Source organism: Scaptodrosophila lebanonensis, unplaced genomic scaffold (genome assembly GCF_003285725.1).
Source record: "Scaptodrosophila lebanonensis strain 11010-0011.00,11010-0021.00 unplaced genomic scaffold, SlebRS2 tig00000001-arrow-pilon, whole genome shotgun sequence".
Lineage (NCBI taxonomy): Eukaryota > Metazoa > Arthropoda > Insecta > Diptera > Drosophilidae > Scaptodrosophila > Scaptodrosophila lebanonensis.
Genome location: NW_022060529.1, coordinates 18317785 through 18334925, shown reverse-complemented (window position 1 = coordinate 18334925; position 17141 = coordinate 18317785). Strand labels below are relative to the sequence as shown.

General features: G+C 43.3%; 6 protein-coding genes across 6 annotated transcripts; 2 read left to right on the top strand and 4 right to left on the bottom strand.

Annotated features, from left to right (window-relative positions):
• Positions 1 to 354: 354 nt before the first annotated feature.
• On the top strand, positions 355 to 4714 carry LOC115634227 (DNA replication factor Cdt1). The gene is made up of 3 exons (XM_030531818.1): positions 355 to 824; positions 1024 to 1580; positions 2950 to 4714. Exons 1-3 carry the CDS (start codon positions 744 to 746, stop codon positions 4400 to 4402), a joined length of 2091 nt encoding a protein of 696 aa, XP_030387678.1. The 5' UTR covers positions 355 to 743; the 3' UTR covers positions 4403 to 4714.
• A 1134-nt stretch (positions 4715 to 5848) lies between these two features.
• LOC115629330 (protein ABHD11-like) lies at positions 5849 to 6649 on the bottom strand. Its single transcript, XM_030525814.1, has one exon. It carries the CDS (start codon positions 6647 to 6649, stop codon positions 5849 to 5851), a length of 801 nt encoding a protein of 266 aa, XP_030381674.1.
• Positions 6650 to 7180: 531 nt separating this feature from the next.
• On the top strand, positions 7181 to 15562 carry LOC115619996 (mismatch repair endonuclease PMS2). The gene is made up of 8 exons (XM_030513083.1): positions 7181 to 7397; positions 7465 to 7624; positions 7684 to 7827; positions 7897 to 8456; positions 8520 to 9150; positions 9210 to 9911; positions 9969 to 10219; positions 15430 to 15562. The coding sequence occupies exons 1-8, from the start codon at positions 7290 to 7292 to the stop codon at positions 15508 to 15510; spliced, it is 2637 nt and encodes an 878-aa protein (XP_030368943.1). The 5' UTR covers positions 7181 to 7289; the 3' UTR covers positions 15511 to 15562.
• Positions 10221 to 12154, bottom strand: LOC115620002 (solute carrier family 2, facilitated glucose transporter member 3-like). Its single transcript, XM_030513095.1, has 6 exons — positions 12026 to 12154; positions 11867 to 11962; positions 11055 to 11810; positions 10782 to 10994; positions 10624 to 10726; positions 10221 to 10497 (listed from the first exon to the last, which is right to left on the bottom strand). The coding sequence occupies exons 1-6, from the start codon at positions 12137 to 12139 to the stop codon at positions 10241 to 10243; spliced, it is 1539 nt and encodes a 512-aa protein (XP_030368955.1). The 5' UTR covers positions 12140 to 12154; the 3' UTR covers positions 10221 to 10240.
• LOC115620007 (solute carrier family 2, facilitated glucose transporter member 1-like) lies at positions 12205 to 15235 on the bottom strand. Its single transcript, XM_030513109.1, has 6 exons — positions 15063 to 15235; positions 14881 to 14988; positions 13025 to 13783; positions 12760 to 12972; positions 12599 to 12701; positions 12205 to 12535 (listed from the first exon to the last, which is right to left on the bottom strand). Exons 1-6 carry the CDS (start codon positions 15144 to 15146, stop codon positions 12282 to 12284), a joined length of 1521 nt encoding a protein of 506 aa, XP_030368969.1. The 5' UTR covers positions 15147 to 15235; the 3' UTR covers positions 12205 to 12281.
• Positions 15559 to 17071, bottom strand: LOC115620016 (glutamate-rich WD repeat-containing protein 1). Its single transcript, XM_030513121.1, has one exon. The coding sequence runs from the start codon at positions 17034 to 17036 to the stop codon at positions 15648 to 15650; it is 1389 nt and encodes a 462-aa protein (XP_030368981.1). The 5' UTR covers positions 17037 to 17071; the 3' UTR covers positions 15559 to 15647.
• Between the last annotated feature and the right edge of the window lie 70 nt (positions 17072 to 17141).

Here is a 17141-nt window from a genome sequence, read left to right as displayed (position 1 = left end):
AAAAACAACTCGAGTCGCTCGAAGTTTTAATTTTGCACATTGAATTTCTTGGCCCGAATCTTAGCAAACACGCCATTCGTAGCTACTATTCTGAAAATTCAAAATCAATTTTGAAACTAGTTGATAGAATTGAAGTTGGCAGCATTTCTAATAGAGGAAAGTCAGCATTTTGCTCTCGCTCACACGTGGGCTAAAACTGAACCTATTGCTGTCTTTGTTGCACGATGGGTTGGCAATCATTCCTACTTGCAATTTTTTGCGCAGTCTTATTTTGCAGCAGCCGCGTAAAAAAGCTAGTGACGCTTTCCGATTGCAACTTACATAGTTTGTAATGGTTTAATATGAACTTCCAGCGATACTGCGAGCCGCTAGGGTCGCAAAACCCATTGCAATGCAGCTTAAATCGGTAGAATTACGCGCACACGTAAATCCGCAAGTTGTAAAATCTACTCCGCAAAAAGCAACGCTGCATCACATCAGTGTTGAATAACGCACATCACACCACACACTCAGCTGTTTTTCATAGTGCAACACAAGTAGTAAAGGCGCGAAAATGATTGGCGCGTCTTCGGGGTTGCAGATCATTTTGGAGGGAAAAATATCGTGGCAGTAGTAATTTGAGCAGTGCGTTGGCACGTCGCGTACATTGATACTAGAATATAAAAAGTTTATGAATATTTCTTAACAATTGGAGTAAAATTCTCTGCCAAAGAGCTATAACTATTGCACTTGCAACAAATAAAATGGCTCAGCCATCAGTAGCTGCATTCTTCAGCAATCGCAAACGTGCTGCAGTGGACGATGCAGTCTCAATTAAGACTAGGGTAAGTGTACTAAAGAATTGTAATGAGTGCTTATGTGTATATAAATGCCAAGTTCTTCTGTGTTTTTTTAAATATCTACAAGCATACGTACATATGTACATACATATGTATGTATGTTTGTGTAGGAGAGGCTTGCAACGAAATGTTGCGAATTTTATTTTGAGTGTTTGCTGATTAAAAAATGTGCCTTTGCTTACAGCGTCTTGCGGAACCCGCAGAGGTGACGGGTATGCGCACCCGATCAGGACGCAGTGTTAAACTAATTGGTGTGGAGCCGTCACCACAAGTAGAAAAGCAAACCAAGCAACAAAAACTTGTACAGTTCGTTAGGAAGGCATCACTATCGCCTCGGAAGCCACCACCTAGTGAGGAAGGTCCCAAGGCGCAGGAGATAAATGAGCATACACCGAGAATCAACACTACATTTGCCTCTAAGCAGAATGCCACAAATGTGCAGCGCGGCATGCGCACACCAACTAAACAAATTATCAAGGACGTTTCACCCATCAAACATGGCGAACTGAAGCGTCTAGTCAAAAAGGAACTCACTTTCGATGAGGTGAAGGCAAAGGTTAGCCGCAGCGCCAAGCTGCAGGAACTTAAGGCATCCTTGGCGCGCATACAGCAGCTGGAGCAGACGCGCAAGGCTCAGGAGGAGCGCAATCGAAAGCTGCGTGAGGCCGGACCATCGCCAGCCAAGGCGCCGACAGTGCAGCTCAAGGAGTTCGACACCATTGAGCTGGAGGTATTGGCAAGGTGAGAAGCACTCATACATACCTAATTGCCTTCCACAATAATTTTTACGGTTCGCTTTTTGGGTTGGCCTAGAATTGGCATAAACAAAACATTCGTAGAGAAAAAAACCGGGTAACATCATTACCATCGAAAAAGTTCTTTTTCTTCAACTGCTATCGAGGTCGTCTTGTTGGGAATGTCTTGGTCTGTGTGAATGCTTCGGTATATGTACATATGTATAAAGTGGAAGCATTGCACAGTTGTCTGTTATTCAAGCCCCTTAATGCTGAGATTGCATTTCTTGGATCGCACCAAAATGCTTTAACTGCCGTTATTTCATCGTGACGTTGTCTATGAGAACGTCACACACGCGGCCACTACACACATGCATATGTATGCACATACATTCGTACATATGTATGTGTATTGGATGTACTTGAATTTGTATTTCGGACAATTTCCCAGATGCCCTTAACATGTTGTTGGTCTGCATAATGTCTGCTTATGCTTGTGTGTGTGTGTGTGTACCCTTCGGCGTCGCTATGGTTGTATTTTTCCCTTGAAACGGGGGTTGGTTTCTTTCTCTTTGTTTATCCTTACCAACGATCGTTGCTGGCCACAGGCTGACTATGGGAATGTGTATGGTTTTCCAACTCAGGTAGAAAGTCAACTGACGATATTTTGTAACGGACTTTTTATTCCTGGGGTGGATAGCTGAGATAAGAGTTATGCATGCACATGAGATTTATGGATACTTATCAAACAAAAAACAAACAAGCTCAAGAGAGAATGTAACAGCCAAGCAAGCCCGACAGATAAACACCCTACACCCAAAAAAAACCTCTGCCGTTGCACAATCCTAATATGCCCTTTTGTAAATAGTTTTATATTATTATTGATTTTTTTTTTGATATGCTGTATAGCCTAATTAACCACTTGGAGTTCGACGTAAATATTTACATGTTCTATTCTGCCGCACCTTATCGATCTCAGAAGTCCTTTAAACATTTCAATGCAACGATATACTTTTTCTTGTGTGATTTATATGAAAATTGGAACGAATTTTTTTATATTTACTGCCACTTCTTTAGCTCAAGACACTCATTGTATCTGCTTACAAAATAACATAGGTCAGAAGTTCGAATAGATTTAGGCCCATTCCGATTCATAAACTTTGAGCAGAAAATGTCACTTTAAAAACAAGTTCCGGAAATAATTACTAATTGGGAAGTTTGTGAAGGTATCAAACCCCCTTTAACACTGTATTTATGCAGAGTTCTTTTGTGGATGTGTTGAACACATATTTAGCCAAAAAAGTTTGCAGTCTTATGATTAAAAATATTAGGAAATAGAGACAACTTTTCTTATTATCTACCATTTCCACTTGCAGCCCTTCAAAGACCTTCAAAACACCGACAAAACTACCTCCACCCACACCGGACAAACATGAGCTTATGTCGCCTCGTCATACGGACGTATCTAAGCGCTTACATTTCAGTCCGGCCAAGAATGGATCTCCGGTTAAGTTGGTTATGCAACCGGCCTACCAGCGTTTCATGAGCCTGGCCGAAACGAGCAAAGCTGGCCAATTGCCTTTGCCCTACAAGTACCGTCACCTCATTGAAATTTTCAAGGGCGTGGACTCGGTGGTTGCAATGTTTCACAATCGTAAGGAATGCATTACGTTCAAGAAACTTAAACCGGCAGTACAACGCATGCTACGAAAGAATTTCACGGAAACACATTTGGCGCAAATCAAACACATCTATCCGGACGCCTTCATATTCTCACAGATGAAGATGCGGAATTATGGGTCTGTGTCAAAGGCCGACTATTTCCAGTTGGTCATTAGCCCGAACGTGGAGCAGCTGCCGGAACAACAACGCCTGAAGAAAATCAATGAGGACGATGTGCTCGCGTCGGCCCAGTCGACGTCAATGAACCCACACATCATGACTGCGCGCATGCAACGCTTTCAGAGCCTGTTGATGGAGCGTGTTAAGGACACGCACGATAAGTTCATCCGTTCTCTGGACCCACCTCTCTCTATTGACAAGCATAAAGTGACGCGTTGGCATCCGGACTTCGACCTGGAGAGCTGCCCTGAGGTGGAGCGTGGCGCACTGCCACAACCTCCAAATGTGGAAAAATATTCTTCTGCACGCGACATACTTTCAACCGCACGCAATCTCTTCAACTGTGCCACTCCAATGGAGCGCGCCATGCAACGCTACGAGGCCAAGCTGGAAGCCGATCGAGACTGTGCGGAGAAATCGGCCAGTCAAGCAACCCCATCTAGAGTGGAATCCAATGCAGAGCAAACGCCTGCTAGTGGGGAAGCCACAATGGAACCAGCAACTACTTCCAAGAAGGACACACCCGTCCCAGCGCCGACTGAAACCACCACACCAATCAATGCTGCAATCGCAGATGGGACATCCAATCTCCTAAAGGGTCTGCCAAAAAGTCTTATAGAGAAAATTCGGGCCAAACAAGCGGCCAAAGCATTAGACGCAATGACACGCAGGCCATCGCAGGACCAGGAAGCTACCAAATACTCTCGCCTGCCTGAACTAGCACGTCATTTACGGAACGTCTTCGTTACGGAACGCAAGAGCGTACTCACGCTGGAGATCGTCATTAAGAAGATCCAAAACAGCTTTCGCACTAGCCTTACCCCACAGGAAATTGAGACCCATCTGAAATTGCTCGCCAAAGAAATGTCCGTATGGGTTACATTCCATGAGGTTCGCAAAACCATGTATCTGAAGATCGCCAAGGACCTGGACATGAACAGGATCATTGAGAAGCTTGAGGGACTAGCGAACGAGAGGAGCAAATAACTGAAGCACCAAACGGATATCACACGCAAAGCACACATTAATGGACCCTGTGGCTACATCCAGCTATTAGTTTAAGTACACGCCTATTCAGAGCCCTATCTATTTTTATTGTCATACTATATTTACATTGACCTCAATACTTTTGACCATTGGTTTCATTCAAATTAACTCCATCACATTTATATCTGACATTATCTCATACACCATTGTATCATTTAGCTTAATTTATAGGATCATATTATTATATTATTGTAACTTCATTGTTCAAGTTGTGTTTTGTTCAAATAATAAATGTTTATTGCTGGAAACTTAGCTGAATCTAAATCTTGTGCAGTTTAAACTTGGTCACATACATATACAGTGGGCGCCAAAAGTCTACATACGACCCAATATTTTGCTTTCTGACAGAACCAAATGTATTTATTTAAAAACTAATGCAGTTTTATGAAAGAAAAGGAAAAATCATAAACTTAAGATGTGGCCTTACAAAGATACTTGTATAAGCGAAAAATCATATTTCTTCTTTGACAAAAGTGTACGTATGTACTATAAAAACATTTTCAGAGTAGGATTTATTTATTTAATTATAGTACATGAAAGAGAAATCACAATTATATGCAATCGGGGATTCACCAGGAAATATCAAGAAAACGGAGAACCATCGACACGTGGGGGAAGGAAGCAAGGCTGAGTAGCCAATCCGTGATCAGTGGATTGTACACTAGTGCTGTAATCAGTAGTGCGTGTGTTGAGCAGAAGTGGCAAAAAGTTTGACCTAAATTGACAAAGAAATCAACATCACCGGAAATCAATTTGTGTAGAAAAACAATTCCAAGAACTGTCATACGGTTAGCTAACGATATATGGTTGATTTGCAGATCTTGAACATGCTAAAGTGTTGGAAAATAATATTATAGATAGACAAGGAAATAAGTTTCATACACGTTAGTCGAGCTTTACAAAGTTATGGTTCAATTATGTATAAACAAATTGATGCTAATAAAATGCTAAGCCTTTAATAGTTAAATTAAAACAAAAAATTCAAAAACATTGTAAATGAAAATGGTCGTTAAATGACAAAAAATCTACCTTAATTTCGTGAATAAGTATGAACAAGAACAAAATTACATGGACGTGGCTATATCAGACATGGACATGGTTATATCGACTCGGCTTGTCATCCTGATCAAGAATATATATACTTTCAGGGCTCTGCCACGCCTCCTTCTGTCTGTTACTACAAAACTAGTATACCCTTTCACCCTTTGGGTACAGGGTATAAAAATGTGATATATTACACGATATTATTCCATTTAGCACGATTTAAAATAACACGTGATCAATGTCTTTTTTACACGACTTTTTCTGGAACTAATCTACCGTGTAAAAAAAGAATTAGATGTATCTCCCTTTATTTTTTGATTGGTACAATTTGAACATTTTATATTATTTATTCAGAAAGTCGGCCACAGCTCTGACGAAAAGTTCCGTCTGCTCAAAGTGCACCATGTGGCCAGCATCGAGCCATTGAATCTCTGCATTGGGAAAGTGCTTGAGTATCTGCGGCCAATGGTCGTCAGAGACGAACACGGAATTCTTGCCACAAATGAAAATAGTGGGCCCACTATATGGTGGCAGAGTCGATATTAAAGATTTGAATTTTTCAAAGTTGGGTAAACTATCGCGCAAAGCATGGACATTGCAGGCCCAGTAAAACTCGCCTGTGTCGGGTTTCTTCCGAAGATTTGGCATTATGAAGTCAACCATATCCGGATAAGCTGTGGCCTCTTTCATTTGATTCATGACCAGTTTGCGACCCTCGCCCAGGCTTAAGTTGGGCGGCACGGAGATTTTCAGCATTGCAGTAAACACTTTATTCATGCCAGCGAATGTGCGGGGAATAGAAATAGGAGATATATCCACGGCTATCAGGCGCTCCGTTAGTTGCGGATTAGTCAAGGCGAAATACATCATGGTTCGGCCACCCATGCTGTGACCAATCAGGCAAGCCTTCTGCGAGTAAATGGACTTCATATAAGCCAGCACATCGGCGGACATGCCCTCCGAACTGTGAATTGCGGTATGAGGACTATCGCCATGATTCCGCGCATCCACCGCATAGATGCGTCGCTTAGTTTTATTAGTCAGGGATCTACAGATACTCCGCCAGTTTTGTTTCGAGCCAAATATTCCATGCATTATGATGACAGGTACTGCGGCAGCATCCGTATTTGAGCTCTCAAACATCTCAGCACTTAAAGGTACTGCTTCCACATAATTACGAATCGCCGCTGATCTAGGGCAGGCGCCGTACAATAGCTTTCCTACGCGTTTTCCACAAAATTGTTTAGAAAACATACTACAGGGCATACTACATGTATATAATTTTTTCAAATTGTGCATATTTCCGAAAATCTTTTACAGGTGTGTGAGTTTTGGAAAAGACATAATATAATTTGAAAAATTCTATGACATATCTTATGCAGATTTATTAATAAAATTTTTTTATGACCTACATTCTCGACAAATAAAGTAGACTTATTTTATGTGTTTAAATTCTATACGCTAATTTATTTTTAAATAGCCGTCATATTAAAAAAATGTTTCGTAACATTATATGTTATGAAAAATCGTAAAGATTGTTATATTTATTCGATTTTTAATAGTTGGGTAAACTTAAAGCAGGTACAAGTATACAAAGAAATAAACATTATGATAGTTTAATGCTTAAATGAAGTGATGAAGCGGCTTAATGCAGTTTGGTAGTAAACGTTTAAATTATTCATAGTACTCGTAGCGGGGCAACACTTTTTTAAAATTGGTGCTGGGGCAACACTGCACCTACTAAAGCGAATTTCGCGGGTATGCGAAAGAATTTTGTTTCAAAATGACAGAGATTGAGGATGAGGTAAACGTGCCAGTGCCCACAACAGCTCCATCAAGCCAAATCAAGGCCATCGCAAAGGACACAGTGCACAAAATATGCTCTGGTCAAGTATGTACACATGATGTCAAATAAATGCAAAACCAAAGCTATAAAATGTTTTTTTTCCGGCCAACAGGTTGTTCTTAGCCTAGCAGTGGCCGTTAAGGAGCTGGTAGAGAATGCCATCGATGCGGGCGCCACCTTAGTCGAGGTAAAACTGCGGGATCAGGGACTAGAGGGCTTCGAGGTTAGCGACAATGGCAGCGGCGTAGCCGAGAGCAATCTGGAGGGCATGAGTAAGTCTCGCATATTTTAGAAGCCAATTAGGCGGAATCTGTAAAATTGTATTGTGCAGCCGCAAAATACCATACTTCTAAAATACGGGAGTTCGATGACTTGCTTGGCGTGGAGACGTTTGGATTTCGTGGTGAGGCTTTATCTTCGCTTTGTGCCTTATCCGATATGGCCATACAAACGCGCCACAGCTCAGCCGACGTAGGTAAGTCTAATGAGATTAGCATCCTTTTAAATCTATTTTATATTTATATGTGTGTTAAATTGCTTTTAGCCATAAGAGTGGAGCTCGACCATGAGGGCATGATTAAGAAACGTGCGCCATGCGCCCGCGGTGTTGGAACTACAGTGACTCTGTCAAACCTTTTCGCGACGCTGCCGGTACGACGACGGGATTTTAGTCGCAACATCAAGAAAGAATTCACCAAAATGTGCCACATTCTTCAGGCATACTGCATGGTCTCCAAGGGTGTGCGCATTATTTGTAGCAATCAATCAACTAAAGGCGTCAAAACTGTGGTGCTGCAGACGCACGGGTCTCAAGATGTGTTGGCCAACATATCCGCGGTATTTGGTACGCGTCAAGTGGCGGACATTGTGCCACTTAAATCGCCTTTGGAAGGTGGCCAACTTAGTGAGGAGTCCTTGCGCGCTGAGCTGCAATCTGACAATGCGGCTGACAGCACGCAGTTTAGCTCTGAAGATGTAGAACGTCTCAATCAAGATGACTTCCAGCTTGAAGGGTATATATCCAGTTGCCGACATGGTGCTGGTAGATCTTCCAAAGATCGTCAGTTCTATTACGTCAACTCAAGGCCCTGTGACTTAAAGAATGTAATTAAAACCAGCAATGCAAAACATAATATATTTTAACCATTTTATTTTTTGTGCCATCAGGTATCCAAAGTTCTGAATGATGTCTACCATCGGTTTAATGGTCAGCAGCAGCCATTTGTGTATCTGAACATTTTAACAGCTCGCAAGGATGTCGACGTGAACCTAACGCCGGATAAACGTCAGTTGCTTCTAAATAATGAGAAAATCCTGCTGCTGGCACTGAAGAAGGCTCTACTCAACACATTTGGCAACACTCCGTCTACATTCACATTACAAAACTCAACGATTGTTAGCATGTTGGACATCAAGCCTAAGGACGCTTCATTAGCTGTTGCTCCAACAAAAACTGAGATGGAAAACGGTGCAAATTCTTTAAGTGAGGATAGCGACGTACCCGTGTCCTCATCCCAGCGTTTCATGGATGTTCTCACCCAATGGCGTCGTACGGGTGACACTAAAGGAGTCGCGCCGCCAGTGTCTGTAAAGCGACGCTGCAACGACGAACTCGCTGCACGTACCTTAAAGATTCAAAAAATTCAGGCATTTCTATCGCAAGAAGAGCCATCAAAAGAGCTTAGCTACCAATCTGACGGCTCATCAGATATGGACACAGCATCCGCGCCAGCAAAAAAAGAACAGAGTCCAAATAAAAGCATACCAAATGTTGTGGAGCTCAAAACGGGTTCGTTGGGTAAATAACGCACACATTAGGAACCATAGATCAGTATTAATAAAATTATTTTTCCATAGCCTATGACGAATTGACACAGAAGGCCACACCAATTAAGGTGGAAGCTACTCGCATTGATTGCAAGGTCAGCACGCCAGCTAAACCACTCCTTAGTTTTATAGAAAAGAAACCCAAAGAAGAAGCGGAACAGACTACCTTGGGCTTGCGCCAGGAGTCGGTATTGCCTACCACTCAGGACGATTCTAGCGAAGGCGAAATAGAATTGGCAACGCGCATTGAATTCGACGATCCTCAGGCAGATGATCAACACTCCACCTATACATGTGGCGAACTTCGAACCACAATAGAAGAAATCGCACTCAAGTTAAAGGCCGAGGAGCGTCAGATAGGCGAACAAAAGCAACGAGCCAAGCTGGAGCGCTTAAGATTTAAAAGCGATATAAATCCTAACCAAAATCAGAAAGCTGAGGCTGAATTGCAAAAGGAAATTGGCAAAGAAGACTTCAATCGGATGGACATTATAGGACAGTTTAATTTAGGGTTCATCATAGTTAAGCTAGACGATGACTTGTTTATTGTAGACCAACATGCCACAGATGAGAAATATAATTTTGAGACACTTCAACAGACTACAGAACTTCAATACCAGCGTCTAACAGTGCCTCAAACACTCGAGCTGACGACTGTGAACGAAATGGTGCTTCTCGATCATCTATCAGTGTTCGAAAAGAATGGATTCAAATTTGAGATTAATCCAGATGGTAAGTATAGTTGGTGTCTGAGGGAATTTAATTACGTTTTCATGCGCTTCTTTTCAGCACCAAGCACCAAGAAAGTTCGATTATTGGGTAAGCCTTACAGCAAAAATTGGGAGTTCGGCAAGGAGGACATCGATGAGTTAATTTTTATGTTACAAGACGCACCAGAAGGCACCGTCTGTCGACCTTCCCGGGTACGCGCCATGTTCGCATCGCGAGCCTGTCGTAAATCTGTAATGATAGGCAAGCCATTGAACAAAGCAACAATGCGAACACTTATTAACCATATGGGAGAAATCGAACAGCCATGGGTAAGTTTTAGTTTTAATTCTTTATTGATGTACATTGCTTCGAAAACCGCGAGAAACCAGCTTGGCTACATATGATATTTCACGTCCTCGAGTCTCGGGTAGATAAAATTTCGTCAGTAGAAACAAGAGTGCGCTGAACATCGAAAAAAGCAAAAATACCCATGAGCCCCAAGCTGTGTGTAGAGCTGGAAAAATCATGCCCACGATGAAATTGCATGCCCAACCAATCTGGTTGCCAAGTGATAGAGCCACCGATCGCGATGATACCTCAAAAAGCTCTATAGTAGGTGGTGGAATATAAGAAATAGAAGATAATATAATAAATAGTTAAAATTGAGTACATGTATTAGAAGAAATTTGAATATAATAGGAGAAAATACCAAATTATAGTTGCCATAACTAACCTGCACCAATGAACGACGGCATGGGCCCCAAAGCCAATTGAAAAGCGATCAGATACAGAAAAATGGAAGCCATGCATGTTATTGAGAACCATGGTACCTGTGCCTACAAAGATCGTTTATATCTCCGCTCGCAGTTGATAGTTAACTCAATTACTTACGCTGTATTCTACCATCCAGGCAAAAGCAAAGAGGAATACCGCACAGAAAAATGTAGAAAGTTGCATTAGTATGCGTCGATTGAACTTTGCCATAAAGAGTGGACTCATAAGGGCGGTTAGCAGGTTTACATTCCCAGCACATAGGTTCATCCACTCGGCGGCACTTGCGGAAAGACCGCTGTTTCGAAAAATCAATACGGAGTAGTAAAAAATCTGTGGAGTGCAACATACATTCTAGACGTTTGAATTTATAGCACTATGTCCTTTACTGACTGCATTTACGCCCGACAACTGCTGACCACCTTGATAGGCAAACAGCAGAACAAGCGGCAGAAGCATTCGTGGATCTCGTAATATTTCCCCCAAGCGGCGGGTGGAGCACTTCGATTGGGTCTCTAGCTCCATCGCTGCCATCTCCTCATCTATAACAGCAGGATTTACATTCCCACGTAAACGCTGCAGCATCAGCCGAGCCTCTTCCCTTCGATGCTTGACAATGAATAGCCACTTGGGGCTTTCGGCGTAGAAGCGGTAGGGTGCGTAGCAAACAGTCATAAATATTACATAGAAGCAGAGAGCAATGTGCCAATGATCTTCCCCGCCGAATACCGATTGCAAGCTGAAGATCTGAGCAAATACCAGTCCAATGGAGAAGCCCAGCGCACATCCAACACCCAAAGTACCGCGCTGTGAAATGGATGCTATTTCGCTGTGATACATGGGCAGACTGGTGGTAATCAGACCAGAGCCGAGACCGACTATAACGCGGCCGAGCAGCAGCAACTCGACCGAGTGCATCCAACGACAGCAGAGAAAGCAAGCGGCGCCTATTAGGAGCAGCAAACCGCTCAGCAGAAAACAGCCACGGCGGCCAAAACGATTGGCGGCCCAGCCAGCCGCAGCTGATCCAAGCACACCACCAATCAAGTAGATGGAAACTATCAGTGCCCAGAAGGTGTCCAAAGCAGTTGTTGATAAGAGAAGTCCATAGTTTTTGCCAAGCGTGTCATGCACCCAGGCTCGCATATGCTTTGGGATTGGATACGGTTAGGAAAATGTAGCTGCGGACGAGTTGCGAACCTCACCACAGCCGGACTATTGATGATACCCACACAGTATCCGCCAGGAACAGCAGCTCCAAAAGTGCTGCCTAAAGTGGTGCACACCAGCAGCCTTGTCCACTGCGCAGATAATGTTATTAGATAGAGATAACAAGGATGAATCTAAAGACCTCATCGGTGTACCTTAGACTTTGGCTGCTTGGACTCCCCCAAAGAACACTCGGTTTCAAATTCGTAACTCTTAATGCCGGACATATTTGGCTCCTCGTGTACCACCGGCAGAATCTTAACTGCCATTTCACTCAGACATTCTGCTGTATTTAATAAGAAGCCTCCTTTCCAAATTTATGGCGTTTATCTGATTAGGGGATTAGGCTACCTGGTATTTTATTTATTTCCAACTTATGGTGGTACTATAAATCAAGGCACCATCTTATATCTAATGCACTTTAGATTTAAAACCGTCGGCCATCAAAGGGGCTACGGCAGATGAATCGCGACCGCGCGTCTCCGGCAAGTAGCGTTTTGTGAGGCAGAAAATCAGCAGACAAACGAACGAGCACGGTAGAAATACCAGAGCGCCCCAAGCATTTTGTAAACTGGGAAAGGTCATGCCGATAATGAAATTGCAGCTCCAGGAGGAAACACTTCCCAAGGCCATAGCCACTGGACGTGGTGCTACTTCAAAGAGTTCTGCAGAGTGAAGCAAAATAAAAAGTATGGTGAAAATGTTAAAAAGAATAAGCAATTACTAACCTGATCCAATGAAAAATGGAATTGGACCGAGGCCGAGTTGAAAGACGAATATGTAAAGAAAGATGCAGGCGACGCAGCCCATGGCGAACCATCTGTAGGACTCCTTATGAGAGAAAAGCACGAGTCAGAAACTGAGTGTTTTTCCACCAAGAATTACTTACAATATAGTAAAGCATCATAGCAAAGAGAAACAGGAATACCATAGAGAAGAAGCTTGAAAACAGCATCAGTGGACGGCGATTTATACGTGCCATTAGTAGTGGACCGAACAGTGCGCCCGCCAAGTTTACGGATCCCGCACCCAAGTTTACCCACTCCGCTGCTCTCTGGGAGAGACCAGCTTTCAAAAAGATCGACACTGAGTAATAGAAGATCTGTAGAGTATGATAAGTTTGTGATCAATACTTCAGATTGCATTCCACTGACCGCATTTATGCCCGACAGCTGCTGACCACCTGGGTAGGCGCACACAAGAACCAGAGGGAGACGGAGACGGGGGTTTCGTAGTACCTCGCTAAAACCGCTTGTCGAACTCTTGGCTGTGGCTTCCTCTTCCATGTTGGCCAACTCGGTTTTTAATTCTTCAGTGTCTGCTGAATAGCCACGAAGTATTTCCAGCTGCGCTTTGGCTTCCTCCTGCTTCCCCTTCACAATGTATAACCATTTGGGGCTATCTGGGTAGCATCTATAGGGTGCAAAGGAAATAATAACGAAAACCGCATAGAAGCTGAGAGCGATGTGCCAACGATCGGCACCACCAAAAACCGTTTGCAAACTAAAGATTTGTGCCAACACGACGCCCACCGTCAGACCCATGCCGCAGAGTGGTGCCAGGGCACCTCTTTGTTCCAGTGCTGCCATCTCGCTATGATACATGGCTAGGAAGGTTGTCGTCAGCCCAGCTGCTAATCCCACCAACAAGCGGCCCAAAATAAGCAACTCCACAGAACCCAGGAGACGACAAAAGAAAAAGCAAGCCGCACCGCCGGACATGAGCATGCCGCATATATAAAAGCTGCTGCGGCGTCCAAATCTGTTGGCAATTGAGGCACCTGTTAGGGAGCCGGCTGCTCCACCCACAAGAAAGATGGACACAATTGCCGACCATATCAATTCCATGCCCGAGTCGGTCAGGTGAAGGTCATAGCGGTTAATCAGAGTCTCGTTGCACCAGGCGCGCATGTGCTGTGAAGCGATAGAAGATTCAGCATGTAAAGCTTAAAAATGAGTTAACTTGACTCTTGCAGGGTACCCGTCCAGCTCTTTATCACAGTTGTTCTACTAAAATAACTAATCCTAGGGTTTTAGTACTAAGAGTCATTTATGACGCCAGTCCTACATATTTCTAGCCGGGCGACAAATACGACCTCTTACACTAACTAAACTTTCGTGTGTTATCACTGATCAGGTAGAGCGGCAAAAAATCGAAATATTCGATGATTGCCATTTAATTATTGATTTGTTTGATTAATCGCATAAAGTCATTACTTTAGAGGGACGCTGATTATATATGATTTCTCCCAGAACTACAAAAATTGTATTTTGTTCAGTTAATTAATTTTATTTTTGAGAAAATATCCTAAATGCACAAACATCGATTCAGTCAACTTCGATTACTTTTATTTTGCAGTTCTATGATCAGTCATCTTTTAACGATTTGCGCCCAAATTTCAGCCATGTCGTAATAATAGTTATCGTTCAACAATCGACTAAGTCGATATCAGTGCTTTTAAACAAGTTGAATATCCTACAGTTACTATTTGTTTTTGAGGGGCAATACGCCTACGCAAATCGAAAACGAGATAGACGCTATCTTTGGAGACTCTCTCCCATCATTTAAATCTGTAAGTTCTGGGCAGCTGAACTTAAGCGTGGCCGCACGAGCTCGTAAGTTTATATTGCGGCTCTATAAAAACTCATAAAAATCTAAGTTGGTAGATACATATATCTTAGTAAACAAGCAGACATTCTAGCAGAAGTAATTTTTTGCACCGATCAGTCTTATGGCAGCTATATAAACTAAGGAGGCTAGATTATATGGTTTCGAATAAAATTGGTCTGCGTATAGATAAGGAAAGTATACGTGCCGTGTTGTCTCTTTACATACTATTCATATCGATTCGTCTCGCTATGCTGTCGTCTATACATATGTATGTATCTACCAGGTCTACCAACTCAATAGCGAGCTCTAATCTATAAAAAATATTTAACTTCGATCATCGATTTGTTAAATCCACAGATAATGATAATATTTTGTAATATTAGATTACGATTCTACTTACTACGGCTGGACTATTCACGACACCGGTGCAGTAACCCGCTGGTACAGCAGTTCCAAGCGTAGAACCAATGCTGGCCCAAGTCAGCGCTTTAGTCCATTGGGGCCGATGCTATGAGGGAATCAAGAAAAAGAATGGATTTCTGTAAGGTTTCTGAAGAAAACAAAAAATATATTTGTGCCTACCGTTTTTCCACTTTGTGCCATTAGAGGTGCCTTCGCAAGTTCAAGTGAGTCCAGCTGAGTAGCATTTTGAGTTTTTGAGGCCATTATATCTTTTAGACAAGTTAACGAGCCTTTAAGAAATATTGGCTAATGATTTTCCACAGCCTGGCGCCGACGGCTGTAATTCATGTACTGCGACAGACATCCCCAAAGTTAAGTTTCGTTTGTTAACCAGATTATGGAGATAACAAAAGTCGTTTTAGTTCAAGAGCAGTTATTCAAACATTGATAAAGCCCTACCAGATATAGCGCTGCTCCGGCAGCAACAAGTAGCCACTATAAGCAGTACATCATGCATAAAACGCTTCCCTAATCTGCTCCGTTTCAGAACTGCCCGCACGGAAGACCCACCATGCGTCATCTAATCAATATCACGATGCTTATGGATGCGGACGAGGATGCCGACTGAAAAAGCTCGTGCAATAAAGAGAAGCTACAATAAAACGAGCGCTGCAGATTTAGTTATGTCTATTTATTTATTTTATGGTACATCAGATTACTTATTATATGATCTTTATGTCGGATCGTGTGAAAGTATAGAAGTGCTCACACACTTATTGTGCGGAAAATGTTGAAGCCGCTATGAGCTGTGGAGAGCAGAACACCGGGAAGCTGTGGATGCCAATGCAGCTCCTTTATCTCCTTTTGACCCTGATGAATAAACAGCAGCTGTGGCGGCAATTTATTTAGTTCGTCTTCATTTTCTACTGGTGCTTGCGCCTGGTCAGCATCTTTTTCCACTGCCAGATCCCACAGCACGATTTGGTCGTCATCGCCGCCAGAGGCCAGGACTGTTGCTTCGTTCGCATTCCATTCGACTGTGGTCACGTGGTCGGTATGATGCTTAAACGTGGCGATGGGTTTCTTAGTTTGGAACTGACGCAAATCCCAAATGTGCAAGAAGCCATCATCGCCACCGCTGGCAATAAAGGGCTCGGTGTGATTCCACGAGATTACGTTTATATCGCTCTCGTGCGCATTTTCACACGTCAACATGCAAGCTTTTTGAGGTGCCGCGCGACAATCCCAAATGCGTATCGTCTTATCTACGGAGCACGATGCTAAAACGCTGCGTTCATTTGGACTCCATTGTAAATCTTCCACAGACTCTGTATGGCCAATTAGAGGGCGTTGATCGACTTTCCATGAACCATCCTCCAGTGGGCTCCACACGTGTATATCTCGCCGGCAGTCTCCCGTAGCTAATACGCCGTCGGCGCAAGCGCTCCAATCAATGGCGAAGCCCTCCTGCTGATGGCCACTAAATGTGTACACGGGCCGCACGGCTTCTGTTGCCGTTTCACGCTCGTATTGCTTTAACAGGGGAGCCTCTTCGACTGCCTGCAGTTGCTTTGACAAATTCCATATATTTACACGGCCTAGCTCACTCCAGGAGGCAGCAAATACGCTGTTACCCAAGCGACGGGCTCGCACTCGATTCACACAGCCTTGATGTTTAATCAGCGCACATGTCATCTCTGGCTTCTTTAGCTCTTCCCGGTCTACACCTTCGTCCTGGTCGTCCTCCAGCTCCTCGTCATCATCGCCATCATCATCGTCATTTTGTGTTTTGTGCAAGTTGCTCATTTTCATCACAATTAGGTTGTTGACGTGTGTGCGCGCCGCTTGTGTTCCAGCCACAATATACGCCGTCAGGGGATACTGCTCCCTACCCGATCCCAGCTCGTCGGGCACGATATCAAAACTTAGGCAGGGAGCACCAGTGGAGGCTTGGTGCAGCATAACGTAGGCACTTTCATCACACACCAACTCTTCATTTTCATCTAGCGCTCTGCCCGGCAAATAAACTTCTTTTTGATTCTTCGATGATGTTAAGCTATTTGGATCCTCGTCTTCGCTTCCGCTGTCAGGTTCCATATCGCTCTCGGCGTCTTCCGGCTCCACCACCTCCATGCTGAGTTCATCGTTCTCCATTATTCAATCAATTCTAATACGAAAAGTTGTTCCTGCGTGTATATTGTTGTGATAATACACGTGTTGACGTCCAGTGATGAAAAATGCTCGAACATTGTCGTTTGC

Coding starts and splice junctions, on each gene's coding strand:
- LOC115620007 (XM_030513109.1), bottom strand. CDS start 15,146: ATGGCCTCAAAAACTCAAAATGCTACTCAGCTGGACTCACTTGAACTT. Junction 12,702..12,759: donor CTATGATGCTTTACTATATT/GTAAGTAATTCT, acceptor TTCTCTCATAAG/GAGTCCTACAGATGGTTCGC. Junction 12,536..12,598: donor TCCATTTTTCATTGGATCAG/GTTAGTAATTGC, acceptor TTCACTCTGCAG/AACTCTTTGAAGTAGCACCA.
- LOC115620016 (XM_030513121.1), bottom strand. CDS start 17,036: ATGGAGAACGATGAACTCAGCATGGAGGTGGTGGAGCCGGAAGACGCC.
- LOC115619996 (XM_030513083.1), top strand. CDS start 7,290: ATGACAGAGATTGAGGATGAGGTAAACGTGCCAGTGCCCACAACAGCT. Junction 8,457..8,519: donor GGCCCTGTGACTTAAAGAAT/GTAATTAAAACC, acceptor TTGTGCCATCAG/GTATCCAAAGTTCTGAATGA. Junction 9,912..9,968: donor ATTTGAGATTAATCCAGATG/GTAAGTATAGTT, acceptor GCTTCTTTTCAG/CACCAAGCACCAAGAAAGTT.
- LOC115629330 (XM_030525814.1), bottom strand. CDS start 6,649: ATGTTTGAGAGCTCAAATACGGATGCTGCCGCAGTACCTGTCATCATA.
- LOC115634227 (XM_030531818.1), top strand. CDS start 744: ATGGCTCAGCCATCAGTAGCTGCATTCTTCAGCAATCGCAAACGTGCT. Junction 825..1,023: donor CAGTCTCAATTAAGACTAGG/GTAAGTGTACTA, acceptor CTTTGCTTACAG/CGTCTTGCGGAACCCGCAGA. Junction 1,581..2,949: donor GAGCTGGAGGTATTGGCAAG/GTGAGAAGCACT, acceptor TTCCACTTGCAG/CCCTTCAAAGACCTTCAAAA.
- LOC115620002 (XM_030513095.1), bottom strand. CDS start 12,139: ATGGCAGTTAAGATTCTGCCGGTGGTACACGAGGAGCCAAATATGTCC. Junction 11,963..12,025: donor CCAAGCAGCCAAAGTCTAAG/GTACACCGATGA, acceptor TTATCTGCGCAG/TGGACAAGGCTGCTGGTGTG. Junction 10,498..10,623: donor GCCGTCGTTCATTGGTGCAG/GTTAGTTATGGC, acceptor CACCTACTATAG/AGCTTTTTGAGGTATCATCG.